The sequence below is a fragment of the Gallinula chloropus genome, assembly GCF_964237585.1.
Source record: "Gallinula chloropus genome assembly, chromosome: 2".
Lineage (NCBI taxonomy): Eukaryota > Metazoa > Chordata > Aves > Gruiformes > Rallidae > Gallinula > Gallinula chloropus.
The window spans coordinates 71,049,985-71,075,351 of NC_140086.1; the positions used below are offsets into that span (position 1 = coordinate 71,049,985).

Genomic DNA, 25,367 nt, shown 5'->3' on the forward strand with positions numbered 1-25,367 from the left:
TTTACATGACTTCTGAACGCCAGCAGGCCAGGCTTCTGGGGAGCACAGAGCGTTTGCTTCTAAATCTAGCAATTACTGGAAGCACAGACACGGCGGGTCTGTTCGAGTTTCAGGGACCAGGAGAGGAGCGGAATGCCAGTGGCTAATGGCTCTCCGGCTGATTCCTAGTTCAATCGCCTCGCAGCCTGCCTCTGCCAGGAACTGGGAGATGGGATTCCTACACTCACTGCAGAATAAATCGTTCCTATCTAGCCGTGGCAGTCTGCGAGATACCGCACCATAAAAACTTCTGCACTTACCTTGATCCAGCAGGTTTTCTGGCTCTGTTCCAGAGCTTAATCAAATAGTTCTGCCTCTGGACCAGTGCCATTTCCATGCTGTAATTTAGCGTGCACTCTGGACCACAGCACGGCATGGAATTCAGCTGCGTTCCTTAAAAACTGCCCACCTTTTATTTGGCTGTTAAGCTGACTTTCTTAATATTTACATTAGCAATATGGTTCAATAGAACCCTAGTTAATGTTTTATTTGAAGAGTTTAGAATTTCAATTTGTTAAAATAATATACTTACGATGAAGTTCGGATCTTTAAATGGTAATGGCTTGACAGTTGTTTCCACTGACCCTGTGCTGGAGTCTGTATTCAGAAATTTGTTTTCACTCATGGCCTCTCCACCTGCACCCTGAAGAAAAAAACCACAATCTTAACTGCTTGTTACTCCAAGCAAGTTTAACCAGAGACCGAGCTGTCTGCTGTATTAGGTACCTGTTGCCTTTTTAGCCTTTCTATCTCTTCAGAATCTTTAAAGGTCTCTCATGGCAGCAGTGGGGAAGCATGAAAGATAATATTTGTCAAGCAGTTTACAACTGACACATAAAGGGGAGGAGGGGAAGAGTGGCCAAAGCCTACTGAGTAGAAACAGCATGGGGATTTTTCTTTCAGTATTAATGAAAGCCATCTCTATAAAGTGCAAAACAGCATGTGAAACCAGAAACAGCAGAAATGTGCATTGGATTTGTTTCAGAAGGCTCAGGATTAGAGCGTTAACGGGAATATATAAAATTTATAAGAAGTTTTTGTCAAGGTTCTAAAGAATAATTGATTAATCAGTTTATTGTTGGCTTATATTTGGCTTCAATCATGTGTGAGTGAGGACTGAGGGGAAAAAAGATTTTTATACATATCTATAATTTTTATACACGAGCCTCACAAAATCTGCATTGGTACTAGTTGCTGTTTTCTAGGCTTTTATCTTTATGGCTTGTTTATTTACTTAGCAGGAAGAGCAGCTGGCGTAGGTGTGTGTGTGATTGGAAAGCTAAAAAAGTTGCGTGGCAGTCTAAACAATTTCTGATAGTTCTGCATGGCTGAGCCTATGTCGGGTTTTTATTAATTTTGTGAGCTCCCTGTAAGTCTCCACACGACCAGAACTAGCCCCCACACTACATACATAAATGTTCCTCTGAAATACCCATCCGTACTGAAGCCAGTGAGAAATTTGCCATTGAGTTTGGTAGTTCAGTCAATCGGCTTTCATATTCTGGATTCTTTTTTTCTGAAGAACAAAAAGCTTGGCTAAAAGCTAAATCAATATTTACTGAACGGGCGGTTAAATTTTTTTTTCACTTTACCTCCAGACAGATAATACTTGGAACAAAAAAATATTTTCCTGTGAAAAGCTGCACTGCAAAACCTTCTGTGTTGAAGCAATGCTCTCTTAAGTAGGAGAAAAAAGGATCTTTATTATTACTGAATTATTGGAGCACCTCTAGAAAAGGAGACTATATAGCAAAGGCCATGACTCAGCATCTCCTCCATGTGATTACAAGGGAAGTGTTTGTATTCTTAACTACATGCATAAGTAATTACAGGATTAGGAACAAGGGGAGTTGAACTCTTCTTTGGGGAAATACATCGGTTATTCAACAGTGCCTGTTTTTAACACAGCAGAGAGACACCTTAAATATTCAAAGTATGGTATAAAGGTAAACCACATTTCTAGTGTCTTACTAAAGTATATGAATAGAGATCTTCAAAACCACAGCCAGTGCACTGTAACCTCGCAGCACAGAGGACCCTGCCACAACATCACCAGCGGAAGCAGCGCTGCATGTAGCTTAAGCTCGATCCTTCCCTTGCTGAGGACACTAAAAGGCAGCGACCGTCACAGAAATGCACACGGATGTTTAGAAACGTGCATTGTGCGACAGTGAGCAGAGGAAATAGTATCTTCAGCAATCCTGAGTAAGGTGGCTTTGTACAACGAGTTGCTAGGTTTCAAACTACATCCTTACATAGGCACATGCTTCCAGCACTTTGGATTTCAGCAGCAAACATTTAAGTCAATCTTGAGGAAGATAAGGGTTGAGATACAAGATTGTTTTTGATGAATAAACTATTGCTGATACTTCTCGTTATCAGTGTAAATTCTGTAAGTGGAGGAACCGGCACTCAAAGTATTCATGTCCCCTGCACAGTGGCAGAGACAGCAGGATCCGGAGCTGCAGCAGGATCCGGAGCTGCAGCAGGATCTTTTCTGGGCCATGGTGACACCCAAGCCACCCTCCAGCCCCACCCAGATGTAATGCCAACAGGAGCTTCAGGATCTGTCACGGACTATTTGAGAGGAGTGGTTTCCTCTCCAAGGCAAAGGATGCAGGCTGGTGTGTGGAACTGTAAAGCAGCTTGCATACCACAGTGGTATACAATTGATATTGTGACTTCAGAGCTCTGTGACAGACTGGGAAGCAAATGGGCCTGAGTACTAGGATCATCCCAGTTAAATGCTGGGAGCTGAGATGAAGTCATACTGTAGAGGCATACCAGTTCCCTCACTCAGCACTGCTTGCATGAAAACTCTGATTTTTAGCAGTAGCACTACGGAAGAGAGATACTCAGCTAATGTGCTTTTTTCTTTTTGGAAAAACATTAAAGAGTTGAGTAGGAGCACTGCTCCCAGAATAATGTGCTACTGCACAGAGGAGCGAACTCTGGCAAGTACAGAGCTTTGAACTGCTCTTTCTGTGCAGCCTGCAGAAGTCTCAGCTGATATCCTCAGCAGTTGTTCTGTCACAAACTGAAAGCGTCTCGACCATCTACAGATCTGTCCAGCCTGTTTTAAAATGCCGGGATTGAAAGCATAAGAAACATCATTTAAACTTTCCTGTTTGTTTTTTAAAAACTTTTTTAAAGGGAAGGGACAGATGCCAACTGAATTTTAACCAATATGGATCTACCTTTGCACTGCGAACCCCATGTTTCCTGAGAGTGAACAGTACAGCGACAATACAAAACATTATTTACAGCCTGACAGAAGATTCCTCAGTGGACAGTTACTGTACAGTAAAGGTAATCTTTAACTTTCAACAGCAGTTGAACAAATCTCTCCCAAATGTGCTCGTTTGCCTGGTTGTTCTGTTCGGAGGATAGTTCGTTCTTCACTGTCACGTGCTGGGGCAAACCCAGGGGAACGCATTCGGATCCCCTCTGGAGCCCTGCGAAGCGACGGCGGCTGTCTCGTGAGCACCGTGAGGAAGCGCCCGTCACCAGGGAACGCGCACAGCTCAATGTTTGCTGTAACCCCGGTCATGTGTGGGGCAACTTCCCCTTCCTGCCACATTCACCACCCGTCGTCCCCAGCACGTTTTTCTGACCCCAGACAGTCTCTTAGCTGCCTCCCTCATGCCCAGCGTCCTAGGGTAATCCCAAATGCTCTGCAGCAGGACTAGAAAGGAAGTGCAACCACGAGCTGAAATTCTCGATGGCTTCTTTAAAGCTTCTTTTTTATAACTGATCTTGTAATGTAAACATCCTTTACAGGGAGCTCAATATACACTTCAAGGAGAGAGATGTTGGAGTGGCTTTTAATGTGCACTTTATAACTATTGGCTGTTGCACGGTGGTTTATGTAACTCGGGCTACAGGGAATTTGTGCTGTGACAGTCACTAAGCAGCCTGTATTCCTCCAAAGGCCCTTGAAGATTATAGCAACACAGACTTTGGAGTGGCTTTACATTTACAAGGCACATCTGCACTGGCAAATGAAGGTGTGATTTCAGTACGGCTGAACATGCTTACACTAGTTTTACCCCAAATAATAATAAAAACATTAAAAAAATAATAATAAAGTCTTTACTGCAGCTAAGCCATCAGAAACTATATTCATCGTTTCCCACTGACTCTTCCCCTGGCTGTTAACCTCCACAGAAGTCCATGCTGCCACCACTTCTTACCATACTTCTCTCTGCCCTCCTCCTCCTCCAAGCATCCTCCTTAGCCAGGTGTAAAGTGACCTTGACTGGAATGGCATGTTTTAAAGTTTGTAGACAGTGGGTCAAAGGCTCCTTATGGGACTCCTTGTGCAATTTTATCCCCTCTATAAAGCTGTGTTTATGTGCTTTAGCTGAATTTTAACTACAACCACAATGAGACAGGTTGGTCACCACTATCCCTCCTGGGATAGACAGGAGCAACGCGAGGGGTGCTGCTGCTTTTTTGCATTTCTTTTCACAAGTCCACCTCTCGAGTACTCAGTGTATCCCAGCTGGGTGGGACACTGTCTTCCCCGCTACATACTAGGGCTGGGTGACAGCTGCCGAACGAGGAAGCTGGCTGAGGACTTCACTTGGTTAGGAGACAGCAAAAATTCGAGAGCTAAGGCCTGCTGCAAACACTTGGGAGTCCGAAAAGGTTTGCTGTAAGAGCAGCCAAGTCTGGGGAAGGGACCTGAGCTAAGTTTTGCTACCTTAACACTGGCTTCTTTTGAGTAAAGCCAAACCCCAGGAATGAGCCTAGTTTGGACCTTTCTGTGTATGCTGTCTGTACTGGGAGAAAACACACGCTGGGAGGCTGCCTATTCACATACTAGTTTCAATCTTAGGTTTTGGTAAGTCTACTACCTCTTTCAATATATTCTGTTCCAAATTCCCTACCGCAGATGCATTGGTTTTCACATGATTTCCAAAGATTTCTCCATCCGTCTGGTTTTATTTAGGGAGAGGACAAGCAATACTTGTAGACCATGGAAGCCGAATTCTTTGGTTTGGCTGTTTCTAGGTGGAATCAGCATTATGGGGTTGGGGATGGGTGTCTGTGATGGGACTAAATACCAGGTGGAATTAGCTTATTATGAAAGTGCTTGTCTGCATCATCTCTTTTTCTTCTTTTTTTTTCCTTCCACAATGAGGATTAAAACCAACAGGATTACTTGTTTATGTTGAAGTATCATTTCTTATCTATTTACTTTTGGGTGATATTCTAGATTACTTTAGACTAATATGATTTTACAAAGTAAAAGAAACATAGAAGCCAAAGATGTACATTTGTGCATTTCTGGCATCCCATCAGTGCATACCACGCATGTCATGGCTTAGAAAAAAAGGATTTGCATATCACTGAAGGCACACTAAAATTGTCAGTGGCCATTTTCATTAGTCGTTACAGCTTTACACAGTAAAACAAAATTTAAAAATAGAAGGTGTGCTAGTTTTGGCTGGGATAGAGTTAATGTTCTTCGTAGTACCAGGGGTTAAACCACGACAGAAGGTAAACTGAACAGCCTGTTGGTAAAGCAAAGCTGGAATGCATAAATAAATTCTCTAAGAACTGGAAAGGGATTTTCTAGTTTAAGGGAGCAAAACCAATAATGTAAACATTGATTTTTTCTCTGTTTTGTTTTCTGCAAATCATTCATTAGTTAGCCAGTTTTAACATGATATTGAGTACAGCAATTGTAGATGAAGGTGATTACAGATGTAGTTTTTCGGTTTGGTTTTGTTTCTGTGCTCAGTATTTCTGATCCTCTGGCTTTGTCTTAAAGTGATGACTAGGAGGCTGTATGTCACTATTGAAAAATTAGCGATAAGAGGGATTTGGTTCTAAATCACACCTTCACACTTAGTGATAACTTTGCCTGAAGTACCAAATTGGGCTTGCTGAGGAACCCCCTTATCTCCAGCCTTTGTATGTGAAGCTCAATAAATAGCTTAAATTATTTTTACTTGCTTCTGGCAGATGATTTCCATAATCACAACAATACCACAACGACATCCTGAGTTTCCTTGACACCATAGTTTTAACTCGACCTCAATAATGGTATTTGTCTAATTATTCCTGCAGCACATCGCTTCTAAAGCAGCAATATCCAACTCGAATCAACTTACCTAGCTAAGTTCTGTGTCATCCTGACAAAACTGCGGCATGCAGCCAGGGAAGAAAATGGTAATTTCTGAAATAGATGGATAATACCTGTATTTTCTCTAGCAGCCAATTACAGAGAGTGAGAATGACATGTGGAAACAGAGCACGGATGTCACTAGATGACAGCACCAATGATACGAGCAGACTTTTCAAAATTGGGAGTAGACTCTGAATGTCAGCAATTTAATGGAGTCCCAGCTAATGCTGCTCATACTGGAACATATATTAAGCTGTTTGATTAATACATTAGCTCTCACTGTATAACAAGCCTGGTACAGGCTCTTACACATTCTGAATATTTAATTCATTTAACTTTGCATGATGACATGACAGACGACATTAAAACTTGAACGCATACATTCTGGCAGGCAAAAATGCAGCCCTACATTGCTGGGAACAACTCACAGGGAAAGGTGTCAGAATTTAGAGCTGCTTACGCTCAAAATGATAGCTAAGAAATTTCTCATCACCAACATTATTAGCATAGCGCATTTCTGAAAGCAAACTCGGAGAAGACTCAACATAAGACTGAAGAAACAGCACTCTGGTGGAAAAGATTAACTCTCTCCAGGGCTGTGATAAAAAGCTTTGCTGGAAAGACTTAGTTACATGTCTTCCCCATCTGGTTATATTTTACCCGCAGGAAGAGTCCGCAGGAAGAACTTTTTCCCTCTTCCTTTCCACTCACTCAAATGAAGCCGGATAAAATTCCCCAGCCTTTCCTCCCCGAGCACTCTGGCACACGGCAGCACTTTAGGAACATTTCCGCCTCACAGGATGCATCAGAAGAAGTATGACTGGCAGGTCACAGGAGGCGATTCTACCTCTCTACGCTGGTGAGACCTCACCAGGAGTACTGGGTCCAGCTCTGGGGTCCCCAGTACAAGACAGACGTGGGCCTGTTGGATCAGGTCCAGAGGAAGGTCACAAAGGTAATCAGAGTGCTGGAGCACCTCTGTGTAGACAGGCTGAGAGAGTTGGGCTTGTTCAGCCTGGAGAAGGCTCTGGGGAGACCTTATAGCAGCCTTCCGGTACCTGAAGGTGCCTACAGGAAAGCTGGGGCAGGGCTGTTAGAAGGGCAGGGAATGGTAGGACAAGGGGTGATGGCCTTAAGCTGAAAGAGTGCAGATTTAGATTGGATACTATGATTAGATGTGAGAGCGATGAGGCCCTGGCACAGGTTCCTCAGAGAAACTGTGGCTGCCCCCTTCCTGGCAGTGTTCAAGGACAGGTTGGATGGGACTTTGGGCAACCTGGTCTAGTGGAGGGTGTCCCTGCTTATGGCACGGGGATGGAACTAGTTCATCTTCGAGGTCCCTTCCAACCCAAACCTTTCTGTGACTCTGTGACTCACAGGAGGTCCTACCTTATTTTGAGGTGGGTCACAAAAACATTTCAGCTTCCAGGAAGGAAGAAAAGAAATCTTGCATATTCACAGCAAATTTTGTTCCACGGGGTACTGAAATCTCAATTTATGAAACAAAAAACCTGATAATAGCCAGCTGAAAACAGGTATTAAGTACAGTGCAGATCACTGTCCTTGATTTAAAGCAGCTAGTACGGTCGGCAACACAGTCATGCATACAGTGTAAATTGGGAATATTGCCATTTAAGTAAATGGGTTTTGTCACTGCCAACTCATCTAAAAAGAAGAGGTTCCTGGTATTGGTTTCTGCTTCCATTGGTATCAAAATTAAATCTCCCAAATGCCTAACTACAAAAATATTTTAGTTTAATTGTGACATAGTCCTCAGTTGCTGCTGTTGCTTTCATTTATAAAGAAAGCTGAAGGAGAGTTGTTTAAAACAAACATAACAACACAAAGCTTGAAATGAGATTGTTGAATTATTATGATATTAGCTTTGAATCCGCATGTCACTAAATGTACTTCAGCTTTTTCTAAGTATTCCCCAGAGATCTTCGGAGTCACGTGTCAAACCACTTTTCTGTGCCAGACTTACACAATCTGCCTTTGTTAAAGCAGCAGTGTTTTCCCTCTAACTTGCCAAGTACTACGCTGAGCATCAAGAGTTAATCAGCTATGAAATTAACTCCAAACATATGACTAAAGCATAGAAACAATCTCTCCTGTTGGGTACAGAGAAGGGAGGAGGAGGTGCCTGAAGCAGGACAGGGAAGGTGTTTCCCTTGCAATCCTAATAAAGATAACACATGAAGACACATAAGCCACCCTGAAAACAATCTGTACATTATGCTTTCAGACTTTTACACTGCTGTTTTGAGGTGAATCAAGACATCTTGTACTCCAACCGCCTTAGAAAGGCTGCATAAAATTTTACTCATGCACTAAAAGATTGGACTGTCATGCAGTGATGGATGGCTTTTCTATGTTCTCTGTAGGGCATTTCAATACCATAGGCTCCAAGTGCTCTTGATTAAAAGGCGACATTCTCATTTAGGGTCCCGTCACTGCCTGAGCTTCAAACCATTATCATTCACCTGCACTGGTGCTTCCAGTGACAAAATACTTACCAAAATGTATAAAATACTAATTACTTCGGTCACTTTGATAGAGGTATAAAACACCCTCAAGCAAAGCTCTATTACACCGTGTGAGGGTTAGAATTCAAAATTAAAAATGCAGCCAAAGGGAGAATAAGATTTTAATTACATTCCCACCTCTCAAACATTTACTGAGAACCTACAGGAAAAGGACCTAGCAATTTCATGACATAAAAACTTCCTTATTGCTGGTACTTCCCACTTAAGATTAAAAAAAAAAAATCCAGAAAAACTCAAATTTACTTCGCTCTCTTCAAAATTATTAAACTTGCAAACACAGAAAGAGTCTAACAAGCTTCAATAAAAAACTCTTGATTTCTTCTCAAGGGATTTCAGATGCCAAACATGTTTTTCCATTTAAAGACTTTCAAGCACTGTGATAGACAAAGTTTTATAACTTACAGATAATATCAAGGAAAAAAAACCCCAACCCGATTTTCTACGGGGAAAAGCCTCAAATAAAATGTAATTGGGACGCCACAGTGAATAGCTTTACACTATCCCAGAAAAGGCTGGTTTAATTTGCATTTGCCACAAAGCTCCCTTCGGCTTAAATAATTGCAAAGGATCTCTCACTTTTAGATTTCATTTGGTGGATTGGGACTATTCCTTGTTTATAACATTTGACAGTTCTCTTTATTAAGAAAATTGTAACTTGGACAAATTCATGAGCTGAACAGCATGCTGAAGCAGCTCTGGAACTAAAAACTTTCGGTATATACAGAATGAAAAAGCACGTGTTAGTTCATACTTTCACCAAGGGTAAAACTGAGCCCAGCTAACAGAATATTTTGATTCCCCAAAAGAAAAAAGTCTTCTAAATTGATGGGCCCTAAGACTGAAAATGGATGGAAGCGTAGTAGGAAAAGAGACTAGAGTGAATCACAATTGAATTTTCCTAAAAGCTGAAGTACGTTGCTTTCTCTATCAGGAGGAATTCAGTTCAGTCAAGGACTTTGGCTAAACTGCTGCCTGAAGTTTAAAATCCATTATTTGATACAGAACAGTTAAGGTCAAAGTATTTCAGGAGAAAAGACTGGAGGAGTGCAGTATGCTCGTGAGCTGTTAACACCGTAACGCTGCTGGGGGAGCAGAGCAAAACCCCTCTGCTGAGCATCGGGCTTCAGCCAAGGGAGGAGAAGTATCCACGTCCATTCATCTGCACGTGACTGAGCCAGGGAGGAGGGAAGCAAAAAGCCATCGGCTCCCACGGCTGATGTGAAAAGGAATTCCATTCTGCAAAAATGACTCAGTTTCCCCATTCTAGTTTGTTCTGTAAAGCGTTACCCATTTTGACAGGAAACTACGTTTGAGTAGCAAACAAAACCAGAACATGTATTCAAGGAAAGCCAATTAATTAGTTTCAAGTAAAGACAGGGTGTGTCTCTCTTCCAGAGCTCCTATTACATCTATTTTTCTTAGCAAAAATCGACCTGAATTAGAATAGCCAAATGTTAATTTCAGGTGTTACGGACGAACTGGTAAGCTGATAGAGAAAACAGTACTTGTGCATTTTCCTGATTTCTTTGCACGTTTTAGCGCTTTCTTCTGCCTTGCCACTTTAAGTAGATAAAAATTCAGTGGCTGTTAGGTTTCTGCTAATGACAGGTAGTGCTGCAATGATGCGCTGGTAAACACCAGCAGCCGTACTGCAAAGGCTTAGTGCTACAGTCTAAAGTTACTCAGAAGGCGGCTTTCCCACTCACGTACAGGTACCTGAGGCTGTCATACCCCAGCACAGTGTCAGAAGAACTAACGTTAGGTACAGTGACATACAGAATATGCCACTTCTAAAGCAACTGAGAATAAAAAAAAAACATTCTTTCTACAAACCTTCAAAAAGCTATCAAAGGCATACCGTATCAGAGAGTAGTAATTCTATCAGATGCTCCAAAGGTCTTGGAAAAAGGACAAGAAAAAACTCTATACCTTAGTTTTTCAAAATCTGAAGACTGCAAATTGCTTATTGCTTGTCTCGTATTATGGGGCCAAGAAAGTCTGGCTGTACATGTCCTGAATATTATATCCGCTTTCCTTCATCTAGCAAACTCAACACTAAGCACTCCTGCACTGAACAGCACGCCAGGTCTTCCTGCACTCAGCAGAACTGTAGGTACATTATCCTATAGATACATCCATTTAACTGGATAATGAAAAAAACCCTGATGACTGAACCAAAATAAACATACAGCAAATTCTAATTTAGATGAAAATAAGGTAATACAAGTATCCATTGTAGACTTTTGAGGCTGCTCAGGAGGAAAAGGGAGGAGAGAGTTATATAGTGATGCCAATTTCAAGGCAAATTTGTGAAATATTTCTGCAGAAACATTTGTACAAGTAGGTGGTTGTTTACTCAACTGTGTAAGTTCTGTGGCCGTACATGTCACCCTGATACTATATATTGAAGTTGAGGAACTGCAGAACATCTGAAGAGTGCCAGACAGTTCAGTGTTTTGCATGTAAACTTGCATCCAGACTGCCTTTTTTTCTGGACTTGAAACAGAACAGAACTATTGAAAGACTCGATTTTTCCACTAGATTAGAATTAGTGAACTTTTGGTATCACATCCCCAATCATAAGTCAGAGAGAAACACAGGATCTAAATGGGGTATTTTAAACAGGGTATTTTAAGAAGTTTCCCACAATGAATTATTTAGCAGATAAAAAGATACCTTTTGGCCAGGTGGGAAGGAGGATGATAAAAGGGCAATTCTGTGGCTTCAACAAAAGGCAGTCCTGGCTGCAACAATTAGTTTTAATGAAAAATAAGGAGAAAATGGCAGTTCTGACTTGGAAAAGTTTAAGTACTTTAAGATGAGACTCAAACTAGCATTGCTAGTTCTAGACTATGGAAACAAAGATAATCAATTTAAGGAATAAGGAGTTTCCAGCATACTACCTTGCTTTGAGGACCCTGAAGACACTGGGTATGTGTCAAGGAAAAATGGCCTACTCCTATTCCAGTCTGCTAATTTTAAGAGTTAATTTTGCTATAAAAACACTGTGCTGTTCCACGTCAAAAGGAGTTCCACTAAAACATAGTCACTGTTACAGTGTAGGGAGAATTAATACTGTCTAAATAAAATCACCTGGTTTTGGGCTTCATTAACACACGACAGGGAAAGGGACCCAACTGAGGTACCCTGACCTGCCTACACACGACTGTTCCATCTTAATCTCATAAATCAGACATCTGAAATGAGACGTGGGAACACTGATTCACTGAGTCTGGGAGGGGTCTCAGGAGGTCAGTAGCCCACCTCCTGCTCAAAGCAGAGCCAACACTAACCTTGGACCAGGCTGCTTACAGCTCTGTCCCAGCAGGTCTTGAACACCTCCAAGGACAGAGATTCCACGGCTCTCTGGGCAACTATCCATCTCCCTAGTTAGAAATCAATATCCTATAAAATAGAAAATACTGGTTTTACGAACAAAAAGCTCCTTTGGTCATGAGCAGTCATATAACTCATGTTAATTACTGCCCTAATTTCTTCATGTTCCATTTAAGCAGTATTTTGCAGTAGTCCTGACAGCTTCAGGGCATAAATGTAACAAAGATTCTAGGCAGAGGGGTCATCTTTTATCAAATGTATATGTTTATCTGAAAAATTAAGTCAAGCCTCTGGATGGACTGCATACCAATATACCACTGACTCAACAGAAAGGCTGTTTTCACAGCACATAACTTTCAAGCAGTTTCCTACAGGGTTTTAACTCCCTCCCCCTTTCTCCTAGATGATGAGTATCTTCATAACAGTCTCTCCCTTCCCTGATTAACACACCCTGTACTCCTGGGATGCCACTAACCTTTTCTTTAAAGATGGTCTACTTGATACAAACCTAATCAAACTCTAAGCAGTTGTTCTGTATTTAGCTTAGGAAGTTGCTAATTCATTTTGAGATTTGAAAGAAGAGTTGTATGCTTGAAAGCTAATTTGATTTTTCCAGCTGTACCACTTAACTGATGCTATCCATACCTGTAAACCTTGCCTTAATTTATGCAGAAACAATCACAGGCATCTCAGCCTTCTCTGCCCTTCTTCTCGTTCCTCCACCAACTCAGAAAAGCACAAGCCTGAGGAAGCAGTAAGTACGTCTGTGGTGATAAGCACGTGGCATCCTTACAGACACAGGGGTAAGCAGTGCTACAAGCATGACCACATTGCAAGGGCAGAAAAGTGAAAAAGTAACTTGCTTAAAACTCTGCAGAAGGTTTCTCCTCTAGGCCAGTGGATGTTTGCAAAATCAGGTATCTTTTTAAATACCTCTGGTATTATGGAATTCATATATTAGGCAGGTTGTGCACCGAAGCACGTGAAAAGCGATCATTCTGTCTGTTTAATCAAAATTAAGGACATGCAATTTCCCACAAATAATTTTTCTCTGTTTAATAAATGATAAAAAGGTCACATATGATACTAGAAGTCTCTCTCCGTGTGGTAAATCCTAGCAATGTCCTGCAGTGTTTTACAGAAGGGTTTTTCTTTGAGTTCCCCAAAATGCTTGTTATCCACAGCAGGGTCTTTGAATCGAGAGGGACGTGTTTTTTTCCCTGAGTCAGTCAGCACTCACATCCCGGGGCAGGATGATTACAAACCATGTAAGTACAGCTATTCACCCCTCCCAGAATGATGGACTCACTTACAGATTAATTGCATATTACTCACAAAATAGTTTCCTTCTATCCATTTCCAATTTGTTTCTTAACAGTGATGCACTTTTATTACAACATAAATGCATGTTATTAGATGGCATGACTATATAGCTCTTGGCGTGAGTCTTGGAGGGAAAGGATTTCTGATCCCTGTTCGCACGACTGTGTATTCTGCAGTGAAATTATCATCAGGCAAAACACGTAACAGAAACGAGCACCTGGAAGACTTGCTTTGGCAAGGGGGTTGGACCCGATGGTCTCTCGAGGTCCCTTCCAACCCCTAAGATTCTGTGATAAGCAGACCATTCTGACAATATGCGCAACACCCGACCTCAGAGTCCTTCTCCTTGAAACAGACAGGACTTCCCTCCATCCTCAGCTGCTGAGGAGAAAACATTTCCACCCTCGCCTCCCAACACGCCAGGCTGGCTTCCAGCCGGGTGGTTGGGGGGGGAGTGTGAGGAAAAGAGGCTTTGAATCCCCTCAGGCACTGGCAGGAACAGGACTAACTTCAAATGGAGGACATGGCAAGCACTTGTAAGGACACATGATATAAAAAGCAAGTCTCAGTGCCGTAAGTGTGACTTCTGTTCTAGTTCTGAAAGAAAGGATTTAATAGCTGCTTTCAGAGAGGCAGATGTTCATGGTTCTGAATCCCAAGTGGAAAGAGTTGCCTAAATATTCAGGGAGCGGTAGAATTAGGACTAGCCCTTAGTATTTCCTGCTAGCTTATTTTGGTGGCATCTCACAGAGCTTGCTGGAGTTTGTGGTATCAGTTCTAAGGTACTTAGAGACTGACAGGCAGGCAGTGTGACAGCTGAAGCTGTTACTCCACAGGTCTTCCCACAGGCAGGGACACTGGACCTACTAATGAATCAGATCTGTTCCTGTTTTCATTCAGTTTGCTATGGTAAACTAATGAAACCTGCAGCTAAGAGTGTGAAGAAGCTTGCTTGCAGTGGAAAAGTGGTTATCCTTCCCACATCACATGGTCCTGCTTCTTCCTTGTGCTACCTCAGATGCCTGTTAGGCCTCCCTGTGAATCAGTCCAGTTTCACCAGCGCAGATTCCTGGGAGAGGAGGGAGGTTTGGAAAGTTAGTCTGGTGACCTCTATCAGTGCCTGAGCAGGTCTGGTGAGTACCAAAGCTGACGTGATGCCGGCAGCATGCACAAAGAGATTTGTGGAGGTGGGTAAGAGTGCAGATGGGAGGAGACTGGGACTCTTTCCTGCACTCTTTCCTCCTTGATCCTGAGAAGCTAAGATGCCTGACTGTGCCTCTTGAAGTTGCAGGTGTGTCTGCAGTGAGGTGTTGTTCACGTATGTGAACTCTGCCAGGAGGGCCAGGTATATTGCACAACAGGCAGTGCCACAACTTTTATGGCATTCTGTAGGTCTAAATGAATAGCCAATGTCTCCGTTCTGCTTTCTTGGAATGCTTAAAAATTGTGTTCTAAACCCTCCCAGGCTACCAAATTAATATTTCTACTAGCCTTTCTAATCCAAAATTACTATTTATATAATGCCTTGCTAAGGCAAGAACTGAAGTTATTACCTAATACAAGCATCACACTTTAGAAAAAAGTAGAAAACATCCAGACACCTCTCTGAATCTGCAATATCTAGACAGTTAAATTATTCCAAGTTTTCTTTTGTTACTCTGAACCTGTCAATGTGCTAACTGGATCCTGAGATCCCTTTTAAGGAGCCCTGCCTCTCAGACAAAACGTAATGCTAAAGTATTTTAGCTTGCTCTTTCTCTTTCAAAAAACAACCTGTCCTATACAGAACCAGTGAACCATCTTTATTATCTCTCCTAACCTCCTTGCATGTGTTTATTATGAATCTTGGAATTAAGCATGATCAGAGTAAGGCTCTCCATTTTCTGTTAGCTAAAGGAAAAAATAAAATTCTCTACTAGGATAAGGGAAGAAGGGTATAAAAACCATGACACCAGCATACTGACGCCCACACTAAAAGTCAATACACATATGCTTTTGCCTTTCTACGACATAACACATCTGTGTTTACTCTAAATCTAAAATCTAATTACATTTGGTTGGGGTGCTGGTAATTCTCTGAGACTGGCATAGACTGGTTTGGAAATTCACATACTTTTTATGATTACAGATCATCTAAAGCCTTCAATATGCGACAAATGTCAAGCAAAGTCAATCCTTAACTCTCAGTTTTGACAGTTTCCCTTTTAATCTAGATTGCTCTATAAAAGCAATTAAAACACAGATAACTTTTGCCAGATTTCCCTACAAAATCTGCTAATTGTCTTTTAATTATATTTTTCCCCCATCAGGGACTGGAGGGATTCTGGTTCTTAACAGCTTTGGCTTCAAATGTGCAAGTAACAAAACTGGTACCTTGGGATAATCCTGGCTGTCATTAGTGGACTGCCTCAAAATAAGATGTTTTTGGGGAAGAGTACAAAAAAACTCCACAGAAGAAGAGATGCTTAACGTTTCAGCTGTTCGCTGTCTGCTTTGCTCCAGAAAGTATCTTTGTGTTCACGTGTCTGAAAGGATTAGGAGATGTAAGCGGTGACCCTCTGAGTGCTTCATACAGCAAACTGCACATTCAGGGGATTTGCAGTGCTCTGTGATCTGGTGACACGCAGCGTGACGCCAGAGCTCGTTACTTCTCTGTGGGACAGCTACCCCGACATAAACACTACCTGCTAAAACTCTTGTTAAGCCATGGCAATTCGATTTACACTGACTGAGTTGGCTTTCTAAGAGTCAAGACTCTCGGGTAGGGTTGTGAATAAGCGTGCAAGTGGCTGAACTTGAAGAGCTCACCTCAGCAGTTCTTACCAGTAACTGGCAACCAACTCCGCCCTATCACGATACCTATTACTTTACCCAATGAAAGTGTCACTTAAATAAATTAAATTAGGTTTGAGTTAACAGCCCCTGGGAGCACGTTACATCTTTTGAAGACCTCATTCCAGGCAGGCACTGTCATCAGACTGGCCATGCTTCATTGGTTAAATTCATGCATTTTCAGTTACTGTCATAACCTTAAGGGCTGAGAGATGGTTAAAAAAACCCCTAGTCTAGAGCATAACGACGTGATAGCTTTTCAATAAACTGGCAAATGCTTATGCACAGAGAGCTCCCTACTATCATGCTGTCTCAGGGTACTGCTGTCTCTTTCAGGGTAGGAAGACTGGTAGAAACAGCCATTTGTTTATTAAATTTCTAACTACAAAGGAAAACCATGCTTTTCTGTCACAGGAAGTCTTACATGGAATAGTGTTACAATAATTAGAGTAAGTTTAGTGTTAAACCATTGGAGTAAGTCTCCTAACAAGGTCTGAATTTCTTAGTAGGTAACTCTTAATTTCAGCTCAGAAAGTGATTATACTGTGAGGTACTAGAGGAGGTATTCACCCCAGAATATGATGAGAGCAGCAATTCGGCGCAGTAGCTGAAGCAGTGCTCACCAGTTCTGCAGTTAAACTCATTCTCCCTAACCTCATTTTTCAGGAAATTACAGCCAGATCAAATGGACTCTCTAAAACAAAGTTATTTTAAAATTGATTTGATAGTTTCCTACTTACAGTGACAGGCTTGGTAAAATAGCAGAACGGGAGAATTGATTAAATTTACTGATGGCGTACGGGCAACTCCATGCTATTTATGTGCTAGGGTAAGCTCTCTGTCTTCCAGGGACAGATTCTGAATATGTAACAGTAACAATGTTAATACCTATATTTTTAACTCCTTTTCTTCAATGTACAGCTGTCTATAAGAACACTACTCTGATGATCTTCAGTTTATCAAATAAACCATCATTTGGTTACACTGAAAATAAGAGTTCTACCTATCTTAGTTGCTCCTTTTATTTTCATGTTGTGCATGAGGAGCCTATTTAAGAGGATGGTAACTTGAAACTATTTTGAGTTTTATATTTCTAATACAGATGTACAGCTTCTGTTTTCAAGCACATTACAAGAAATACCAAAGGTGCTAAGAGCTAGTTACATAGAAAGACGGTGGCCAGTAGCATTGCTGCAATATTCACAATTAGAGATAAAAATCAATATATTTAATAATCTAACTCTCAAATACCATTGCAGAAGAGGAAGTGCAGTCTTTATTTTCTAAATTGTACCAAGACCTGATGCTACAATGACGAAGAGGAAGGAAGCAAAAAGCATTCTCTGTGCATTGCTGTAGTTTACAAGGCAGTTTACATGAATGCAAAACATAAGATGAGCCATGATGCAATTCTCAAAGGTGTTTACCATGCTTCATCACATATGTCTGAAGTTGTTTCACAAATATTGTAAGCAAATACGCATTTACCATGATATTTACCCTATTTTCTCTCTTTAATTGTCCTCTGACAAATTCACACCCACCCACCCATGCCATTCTCTTCTTATCTCGCTTCAAATTCTGTCTTTTAAGCTTGCCAGGTGTCACGGGCAAGCATTATCTCTCACCAATTACATCTTCATGTAGAATATAAAAGCTTCCTGTTGCTGAATAATCTATAAAAATAACTGTGAACGTTAAGGTAGAGGAACTGGTGGCATTTGAAGATCAGTGTCAAAGATTCTATCCCAGGTTAAGTGATAGCAGTTAAGAAGACAGGACTCCTGGAGACAGATCTGCACAAGAGACAGCGATGGAGCTGAACCTGCACAGCAGCTGTTGGGAGCCACTGGGCAAGGACATCTAACCGAACAGTGCCTTGTGAACCAGGAAACAGCGCTGGTTTTGACACATGAATGTTACCATTTAAGATAGGAAACCATCCTCAGCGTTAAAAATCTGCTGCTGCAGCAAAGACTGATGCTTATTTCAGTGGCAGAACTGCATGGGAGGAATAATTGTGTAAGGCTAACGAAAGTGATGTAATCAATTTGCAATCATGCTTTCCTGTAAGCTCGCTTTTAATTTTACATTTGGTAAATACAGGCATTCTATCCAAAAAGCTTATGTCTCCTCCCGTAGACATGACTGACAAGCCCTACGTGCAATGTGCTTCCAAGACAAACATGACTCAATACCTTTGGGTCGGTAATTCATACAAACGATGAAGAATGGTTTTGGTAATGTTCCTAAAGTGTATCTTGGAGAAAGCAGCAATACATGTGTCACAGAAACGTCATCAAAGTTGGGTTCATACAAATCTGTATGCTGTGTGACAACCTTGCCTTCTTGTGGGATACACACAGCTACTCAAACTGGATGATTACATTGTTATACTTAAGCATATTTGTCATATGAAAAAATAAACAGATTTCTGAAATCTAGGGGTTTAATAGACTGGCGTGTCTTTCAGGGCAGGCACTGTGATAGCTACTCCCATCATAAAGCCTATGAAAGAAAAACAGCTTTGTGGAACTTAAAAATAGCCCTTTTAGTTCAATTTCACAGTGATGGAGTCGCAGATGTGGGCAAGTTCACAGTTGGCACCACATGAAGCGTATTTTCACGTGGGCCAGACACCAGGTTCTCAGCAGAAGTTACCAGCTAATACAGCGGGGAGTCCCCAGGTCCTGAACTGACAAACCTCTCGGCAGGGAACCTTGTAACTACCATTTGCTAACTAGGCAAGGAAACAATGCACTGTTTCTCTATCAGAGAAGTTTCAGGATGCCAGTTTGCGTAAAACAGAAACCATTTTGTGCTGAGCTGTGGCACAATATACTTGACTTCTGAAAGACTGAAAATAGGCTGTAAAAGGCTGTTATAAAATATTGAAGGGGTTGGTTAAAAAAGTGAAGAGTCAAAAGTGCTGCCTCCAAACCTGTGCTGAACGCGGTGTGCGTTAAAGGCGTGTGCCTATCACACTGACAGGTGGCTGTTACTTCTTTGGAGTTAAAAAATTAAAATAAAAAATAATAATCCCACCATAATGGGTTACTCAGCATACAATATATTCAGAAAAAGTATTCATGGATGACCTAGTCCCTGATTGGCTGAGCCACTTAAAGATTGGATAAGTTATAGAGCGTTAAGTGTTTGTTGACTGGCAATATTCTGAATAGCTCAGCAGACTGGAATTATTAAGTGTTTCATCGTGTCACCAGTTTCTTTATCCAGAAAAAGTACATTACTCAGCAATTAACTAAGGACTTTATAGGGACTTCTGGAGATTAAGATTAAATAAGGTACCTCAGAAGAAAGTGCCCAATGATCAATGTTTCTAACTTACAAAATGCAAAGCCCCCACTTCATTTCTGTTTCAACTGGCTCAACCCAGAGCTAGTCAGCAACATTGCTAGAAGATCAACGAGCTGTTTCTCGTCCCATTCCTGAGGTTACACATTTTCTGAGACTCATTTTTTTTCTTTTCCTTATGGGATTGATCTGCACTGCTGAAGTCGGTGAACATGTACGCTGACTTGGACATAATGTTGAGAAATTACTCCTTTCTCCACTGAAATCACTTGTGAGAAGAACTGCAAAAACCATTTATCACACTCTATCAAAACCCAGTTTGGGTAAGAAATCGTGGATTGTCTCATAATGCCTGGAAGCTGTCCACAGGTTTAAGTTGAGCGTGAACTTCAGAGAACAGTTTTAGAGGCTGAAGGGTTTGTGGAGGTTTTTTTAAATATAAAAGATTTTATATTCATTTAAGTTATATATATAAAGTACACACACACACAAGCCCACATGCAGACACACACAGAGCAGTCCTCTCTCCATGATGGCAAACCCAGGCTGTTATCTCTAGCAGACCTTGAAAAAGTTGTCAAACGTGATCATGCCAGGCAGTAATTTTTCACAGCTGTGAAGCAGTTTGTTAGCTACCTTAAGCACTACAGTTCATGTGCTCTATCTCCTAGGGATAAGCCCACCAGAAATAGACAAGAAACCATGTAAATGCCACAGGGTGAAAACAAGTGTTACAGGAGCATCACTCAGGAGGAGGGCAGGCTTGTGTCTGTGCCCTGGTGCATGCACAATGGCTTTCAACTGTCTGGAGAAAAGATCTGCTGAAAAATGCAGAAACGTTCCCCTGATCTGATGGCTCATGTGAAAATATGCATCCTAACCAGCAGTGGGGCATACTTTGTAGCTATGCTGGTTTTGAAATGGAGAGGAATCTTCTGGCGGGTGGAGGGGAAAGGCAATTGTTTTTTCCAACCCTATTTTGACCACTTTAGCTACTGAAATCCCTCTAAAACAAGAAATCCAGAACATACTGCATCTCAACCCTATAGCGTTTTATAGACTGACTCTGAACCTCTTCCAGGGATTAGTTTTAGAGCATGATCAAGGGGCATATGTCATCAGCTGGGTATGAGCTTGGGGAGCTACACAGTTGTGCCACACCATGCAGAAGTAGAGGCTGCACCCTACCCACTGCAGCTGAGGGTAGGAGGATAGGAGATACTCAAAGAAATAGCATTTCTCCTTCCCCCTGACCCTGTTCCCCAAAGCTCAGGCTTTGAGGTTACATCTTCATTTAACTTCCAGGTCCACTTGGCTCAACTGTGAGAAGGCCATAACACAACACCCTATTTGAGCTGAGCCAAACACAACCAGCAGCTGTTAAATTGTGCTCTGCGATGCATCAACTACCTCACATTAAAACCATCATCACACACATGTAAGTTTAAGCGTGTAGGTGTACATACAGCACCCAGGTATGGTGCGACATCAGTCATGAAGTCATGAGGCAAGCACAGGGAAAAATGAACTGCAAGATGGCTTGATCGGAACGTGTCAACACACACGACACTGGTTTTAAGGACGAGTGAATTTAAAGACAACTTTACGTGAATCACGCCTGAGTCACAGACCGGACTAGAGAAGGCGCGGGAGCTGCACTCCCGGCCCAGCTGCATATACAGAGGGGGCACACCCTCCGGGCGACTGGGGGACGAAAGAAGAGGCCTGAAACTCGGCATTCACACCGCCTGTCTGAAGGCCACCGGAGCCCCCCGGCCCAGCGGGACACACCCAGAGGCCAGCTCTTCCCTGGGGCTGGGCTGGGCTGGCGAGGAGGAGGCAGAGGGGCCCGGGGCCGCTGAGCCGCGGCAGGCCCCACGGACACACCGGCACGCTCCCGGGCACGCGCCGGCCGCCCTCCACAAGCGCACGCGCCCACCTCCCTCGCCTCCCGCGAGCATGCGCAGGAAGGGGTTGGGGGGGGGGGGGGAAGACACGGTCATCTCCGCGCATGCGCGCTGGCTGCGCCGCGCCCGTTACCTGCGAGCCGCCCGTCGCCGTCGTTTTCTTTTTCTTGGCGGGGCCGCTGCCGGTACCCGGGCTCGCCGGGCGCTTCTTGCTACGGGATGGGGCGCCAGCGGGAGAAGAGGCCGCCGCGGGGATCAGACTCGCCATTTCTCCTTTCCCCCCCTCCCCTCCCCCCACCCCAGCCCCTCCGCGCCCGGGCCGAGCACGCCGGCGGGGCGGAACCGGGAGAGAGCGCTCCCCTCCCCCTCGCCGGGCGCGATGGAGACCCGCGCAAGCGCAGTGGGGGAACCCGAGCCGAGCGGCGGCGTTGGAGGCGGGCATGCGCAGTAGCGGCGGCGCGACCCTTCTGCTGGCCGGGCTCTGTTAGGGAGGCTGTTAGTGCGGGGGGGGCGGTCACGGCGGTTTGGCCTCCGCTTGTGGAGGTTTCCATGCCGGGCGTGTGAGGTCGGCGCTTTAGCAGCTGCGGCGAAGGTCGTAGGAAGCAGCCAGTCTCCTCGCTGCTTCCCCTGCGGGCCTGCGGTAGCCTGGGCCCCTTCTCGGAAGCTCGGCTGTGGTAGCAGGGCCGGCCCCCGGGGGAGCTCACCTCCCCTGGCTGCGCCGCCCGGCCTCGGGTTTGCCACCGTGTGCGTGGGAGGTGACGAAACGCGGCGTGCTTTGGGTTTGCTACCCGTAGGAGGTAGTAAGTCTGCGAGGCTGGAAAGGGCGCTGCTTCCGCGTCCCGTACATCACGGAGGCTTTTGAGGCTTGCAGTGTGTTTGGGAGGTGTAAAACAATAACCTCTGTAAGGCTTGACCGGATGCGGATTGAGGTCTGAGGCATGAGGGGCCTAGCCCATGCAGTGTGAGCACTGGCGGATGGTGCTGTGCTTGCAGGTAACTGCTGTCTTAAGCCTGCCCAAAGGGTGGTAAAGTTTATGCAAAATGCTTTCAGACTAGAGTAAGGTCTGCGACTTTCAGATGTGTCATCTTGTTCCGGTTTCCTTGATAAAATACGCAGCTGGTCTTAATAGCTCACTTCAGCTCTAAGATCGTGAGCTCCAAGAAGCCTACCGAGAAGTGTGCTGCATTACTGTCCACATTTAGACAATATAATCTTTCTAAATGCAAATTTTAAGTGATTACAATTGTCATTAAAGATTGCAAAATATGACTACAGATAACCGATAGTGTATGTCTTTCTGGGTAATTCATATTGTTACAGATTTCATTGCTTCCACCCTGTTTGATATGGCTAGTGAGCAATTTTTACTCTCTTGGGAATAAATTTGCACTGGAGCAACACTTCAGAATAGACTTATGGTGATTCAGACTGTGCTCTAAAGTGTTTTCACAGTCCTCTTGCTGTGTGTGCTGTTTCTTACCCTACACCAGAGAACTGGTTGGTGGTAATGTGAGGTTGCAGACAGTTCTCAAACTGCTTGATAGCTGGTAGAACTGTGTTTAGCTTGCTTTATGCTTGCATGCACTTAAATTCAATGTAGTGGTCAACTTCCTGCCATATTTGAGCTACCTCTCTGCAGTGCCTGCCTACTGGGTTTCTGGCTGCAGCTGCATGAGATCCTGCCCCAGTGCATGCCTTGTGGAGAGGCAGAACTCCAAGAAGTTGATATTAGGACATAAAAACTAGGTCGGGTTTGTAGACTGTGCTGTAATGAGGACTGAGCTTGGTCACAGTAGGGGTACCAGGCGATGCTGTGTAGAACAAAAGCTTTGAAGGTCAACTGAAAGAGAGCTGAGGACAAAAGCCTGGACTTCCAGGCTGTGTTCCAGGCACCTGTGTATGTAGCAGAAAAGCAGGGCAAGGTTTGCTTTCCAGGGATGTAAGCAAGGCCATGCACAAACATCCAAGCCCCATCTTCTCCTTCCCAACTGTAGCTGCCGTCTTTCTGTCTGAGCATGCAGGCTGCCAGCAGCACTGCGGAGCAGACTGCTAAACATGATTGTGTTTGCCCTCAGTGATTGTTTTAGGCTGTTGTGTGCTGCTATGCAGTATGTGTTTCTTCTCGCTTTGGATGACAGCCTCCCATCGCACGCTCAAGATGGTGACCCGAGTTTAAAATTGGCAGGGGCACTGGTAAATTGCAGGGGAGTCGTGTCCCCCAACAGATCCAAATCTGCTTTGCTGTGTGCTCAAAGCGTTGATCTCGTCTTAGTCAGCCTTTTTTTGTTCCCAGGGCTGGGTCCCATCTCTTTCCCACGCACATGCTGTGTGCTCAGCTCCCAGGCGTGCCCGATTAAGAAGGCGGCATACCTTGTCATAGGAATGTTGCTACTGAGAGGAGCACCTAACGCTACCGCAGCGTAGATGTTGCATGCCAATCAGGTGGAGAATTAACATGCTGCAACAGGCAACATTTTTAAATAGCACTTAGCTGAGTGTTTTCTTATCTGTGCCCACTTTTATCAATTGGTTTACTAAAAACGAAATCAGAAAGCCCATGTGTATTGCAGCAGTATTAAGTATGATGTAATTTTGCATGATACTGAGTGCTTTATAATCCCAGGAGAACTACAAGTCACTGGGAAATAGCAATAATGGCAATGTAAACATTGAGAGTGCACGCAAGGGATGAGTAATAGAATTCAGGATGTGGGAAGGGCTGTGGAGTGGCAAAGCTGCCTTCTCCCTACTCCTCGAGTGGCTGTCCACACCCAGGCCTGTCAAAAATTAGGAGGTGGTGTTGTGGTGAATAAGTGCGAGATGTATCTTGCTAGGTTCCTGTTACACACTCAGGTGGGCAGTTGCTGTGTGATAGAGACGAGGACTCTTACCTGAGTAAGTGCAAATTGCAATTGCTAGCCTGGCTTGGCATGATGTGGCTCTTCCTGCTGTTGCTTCTGAAACGAGTTGGAGGTGAACACAATTTCCATCATCAGTACTGCAAGGTCTGTTTTTTATATACTGCCTCACTAATAAGGAAATGAAAATAAGGCTCAGCAGCAGCCCTGCGTGCTCTTTGATGGGAGCAGTCATCTACCTGCCTGTTCGTAATTCTCTCAGTGAACTGGAAAGGCTCCTTGATAATACGTGAGGAAAAATACAGCAGTTCTCTGACACAGGGAAGGAGATCTTAGACTCCTCTTGCAGGTTTGTGAGGTGAGGGCTTGGGGTATGTATGTTGTTTGGGGTTGTAATTTTCTCGTCATGCAGAGGGGATTACTCCAGTGTGAAACTGTTCAGGAGTGTGGAGGGTGGTGGCTGCCTCATGATTAGGGTAATTTAAGAATTCTTTTTCTTAATGGAGGAAGAAAGTGATAAGAAAACGTTTGTAAAACCATCAGCAGAAGAATCTTTAGTATGAATTAGAATTAAGCAGAGTAGAGCGAGCGAGGTCCCCAGCAGCCAGATGTTGCCCCTGCACAGGCTGTGCCCATGAGCCGTGGGGTCCTGGGATGGCCCTGCCATGCACGTAGTTCTACTGTGGGCTGCGAGGTGTGACACCAGCTGCCCAGGACAGCAAGGTCTGACCTGAACTGGATGAGCATGGCCTACTCTTATGATGAAGTAATGTATTTCTGGAGGTGCAGGGACAGCAGATGGAGAAGGTCCACAGCCAGAAATAGTTGGGGTACTGTACGCTCTGTCAGAGCTGCTCCCTGCCCCAGGAGAGGCTTCCTAGCAAGTAGAGTTGTACTCCACTGGCCTGTTGGCTGGTGAACTGGCCAAGCAGAGCAGCTGGTTGCGGTGGGATGCCCTCCAGTTCCCCTATTCAGACTGTGCGGGAGCAGATGCCTTGGATGTTTTCAGCCCAGATGTTTTGGTCCTCGTCTGCTCCATGGAAAGGAAGAGGCCAGTCTCCGCATCTACGAATT

At 43.7% G+C, this 25,367-nt stretch overlaps 1 protein-coding gene across 1 annotated transcript in view; it reads right to left on the reverse strand.

Moving 5' to 3' along the window:
- Window positions 1-21,702, reverse strand: part of INO80C (INO80 complex subunit C) — a gene marked incomplete at its 5' end in the record, with an annotated part of 31,328 nt that extends 9,626 nt beyond the window's left edge. Inside the window, 2 exons of the mRNA XM_084280344.1 lie at window positions 572-682; window positions 21,568-21,702. Coding sequence (XP_084136470.1) covers window positions 572-682; window positions 21,568-21,702 — 246 coding nt within the window. The remainder of the gene's footprint in view (window positions 1-571; window positions 683-21,567) is intronic.
- Between the last annotated feature and the right edge of the window lie 3,665 nt (window positions 21,703-25,367).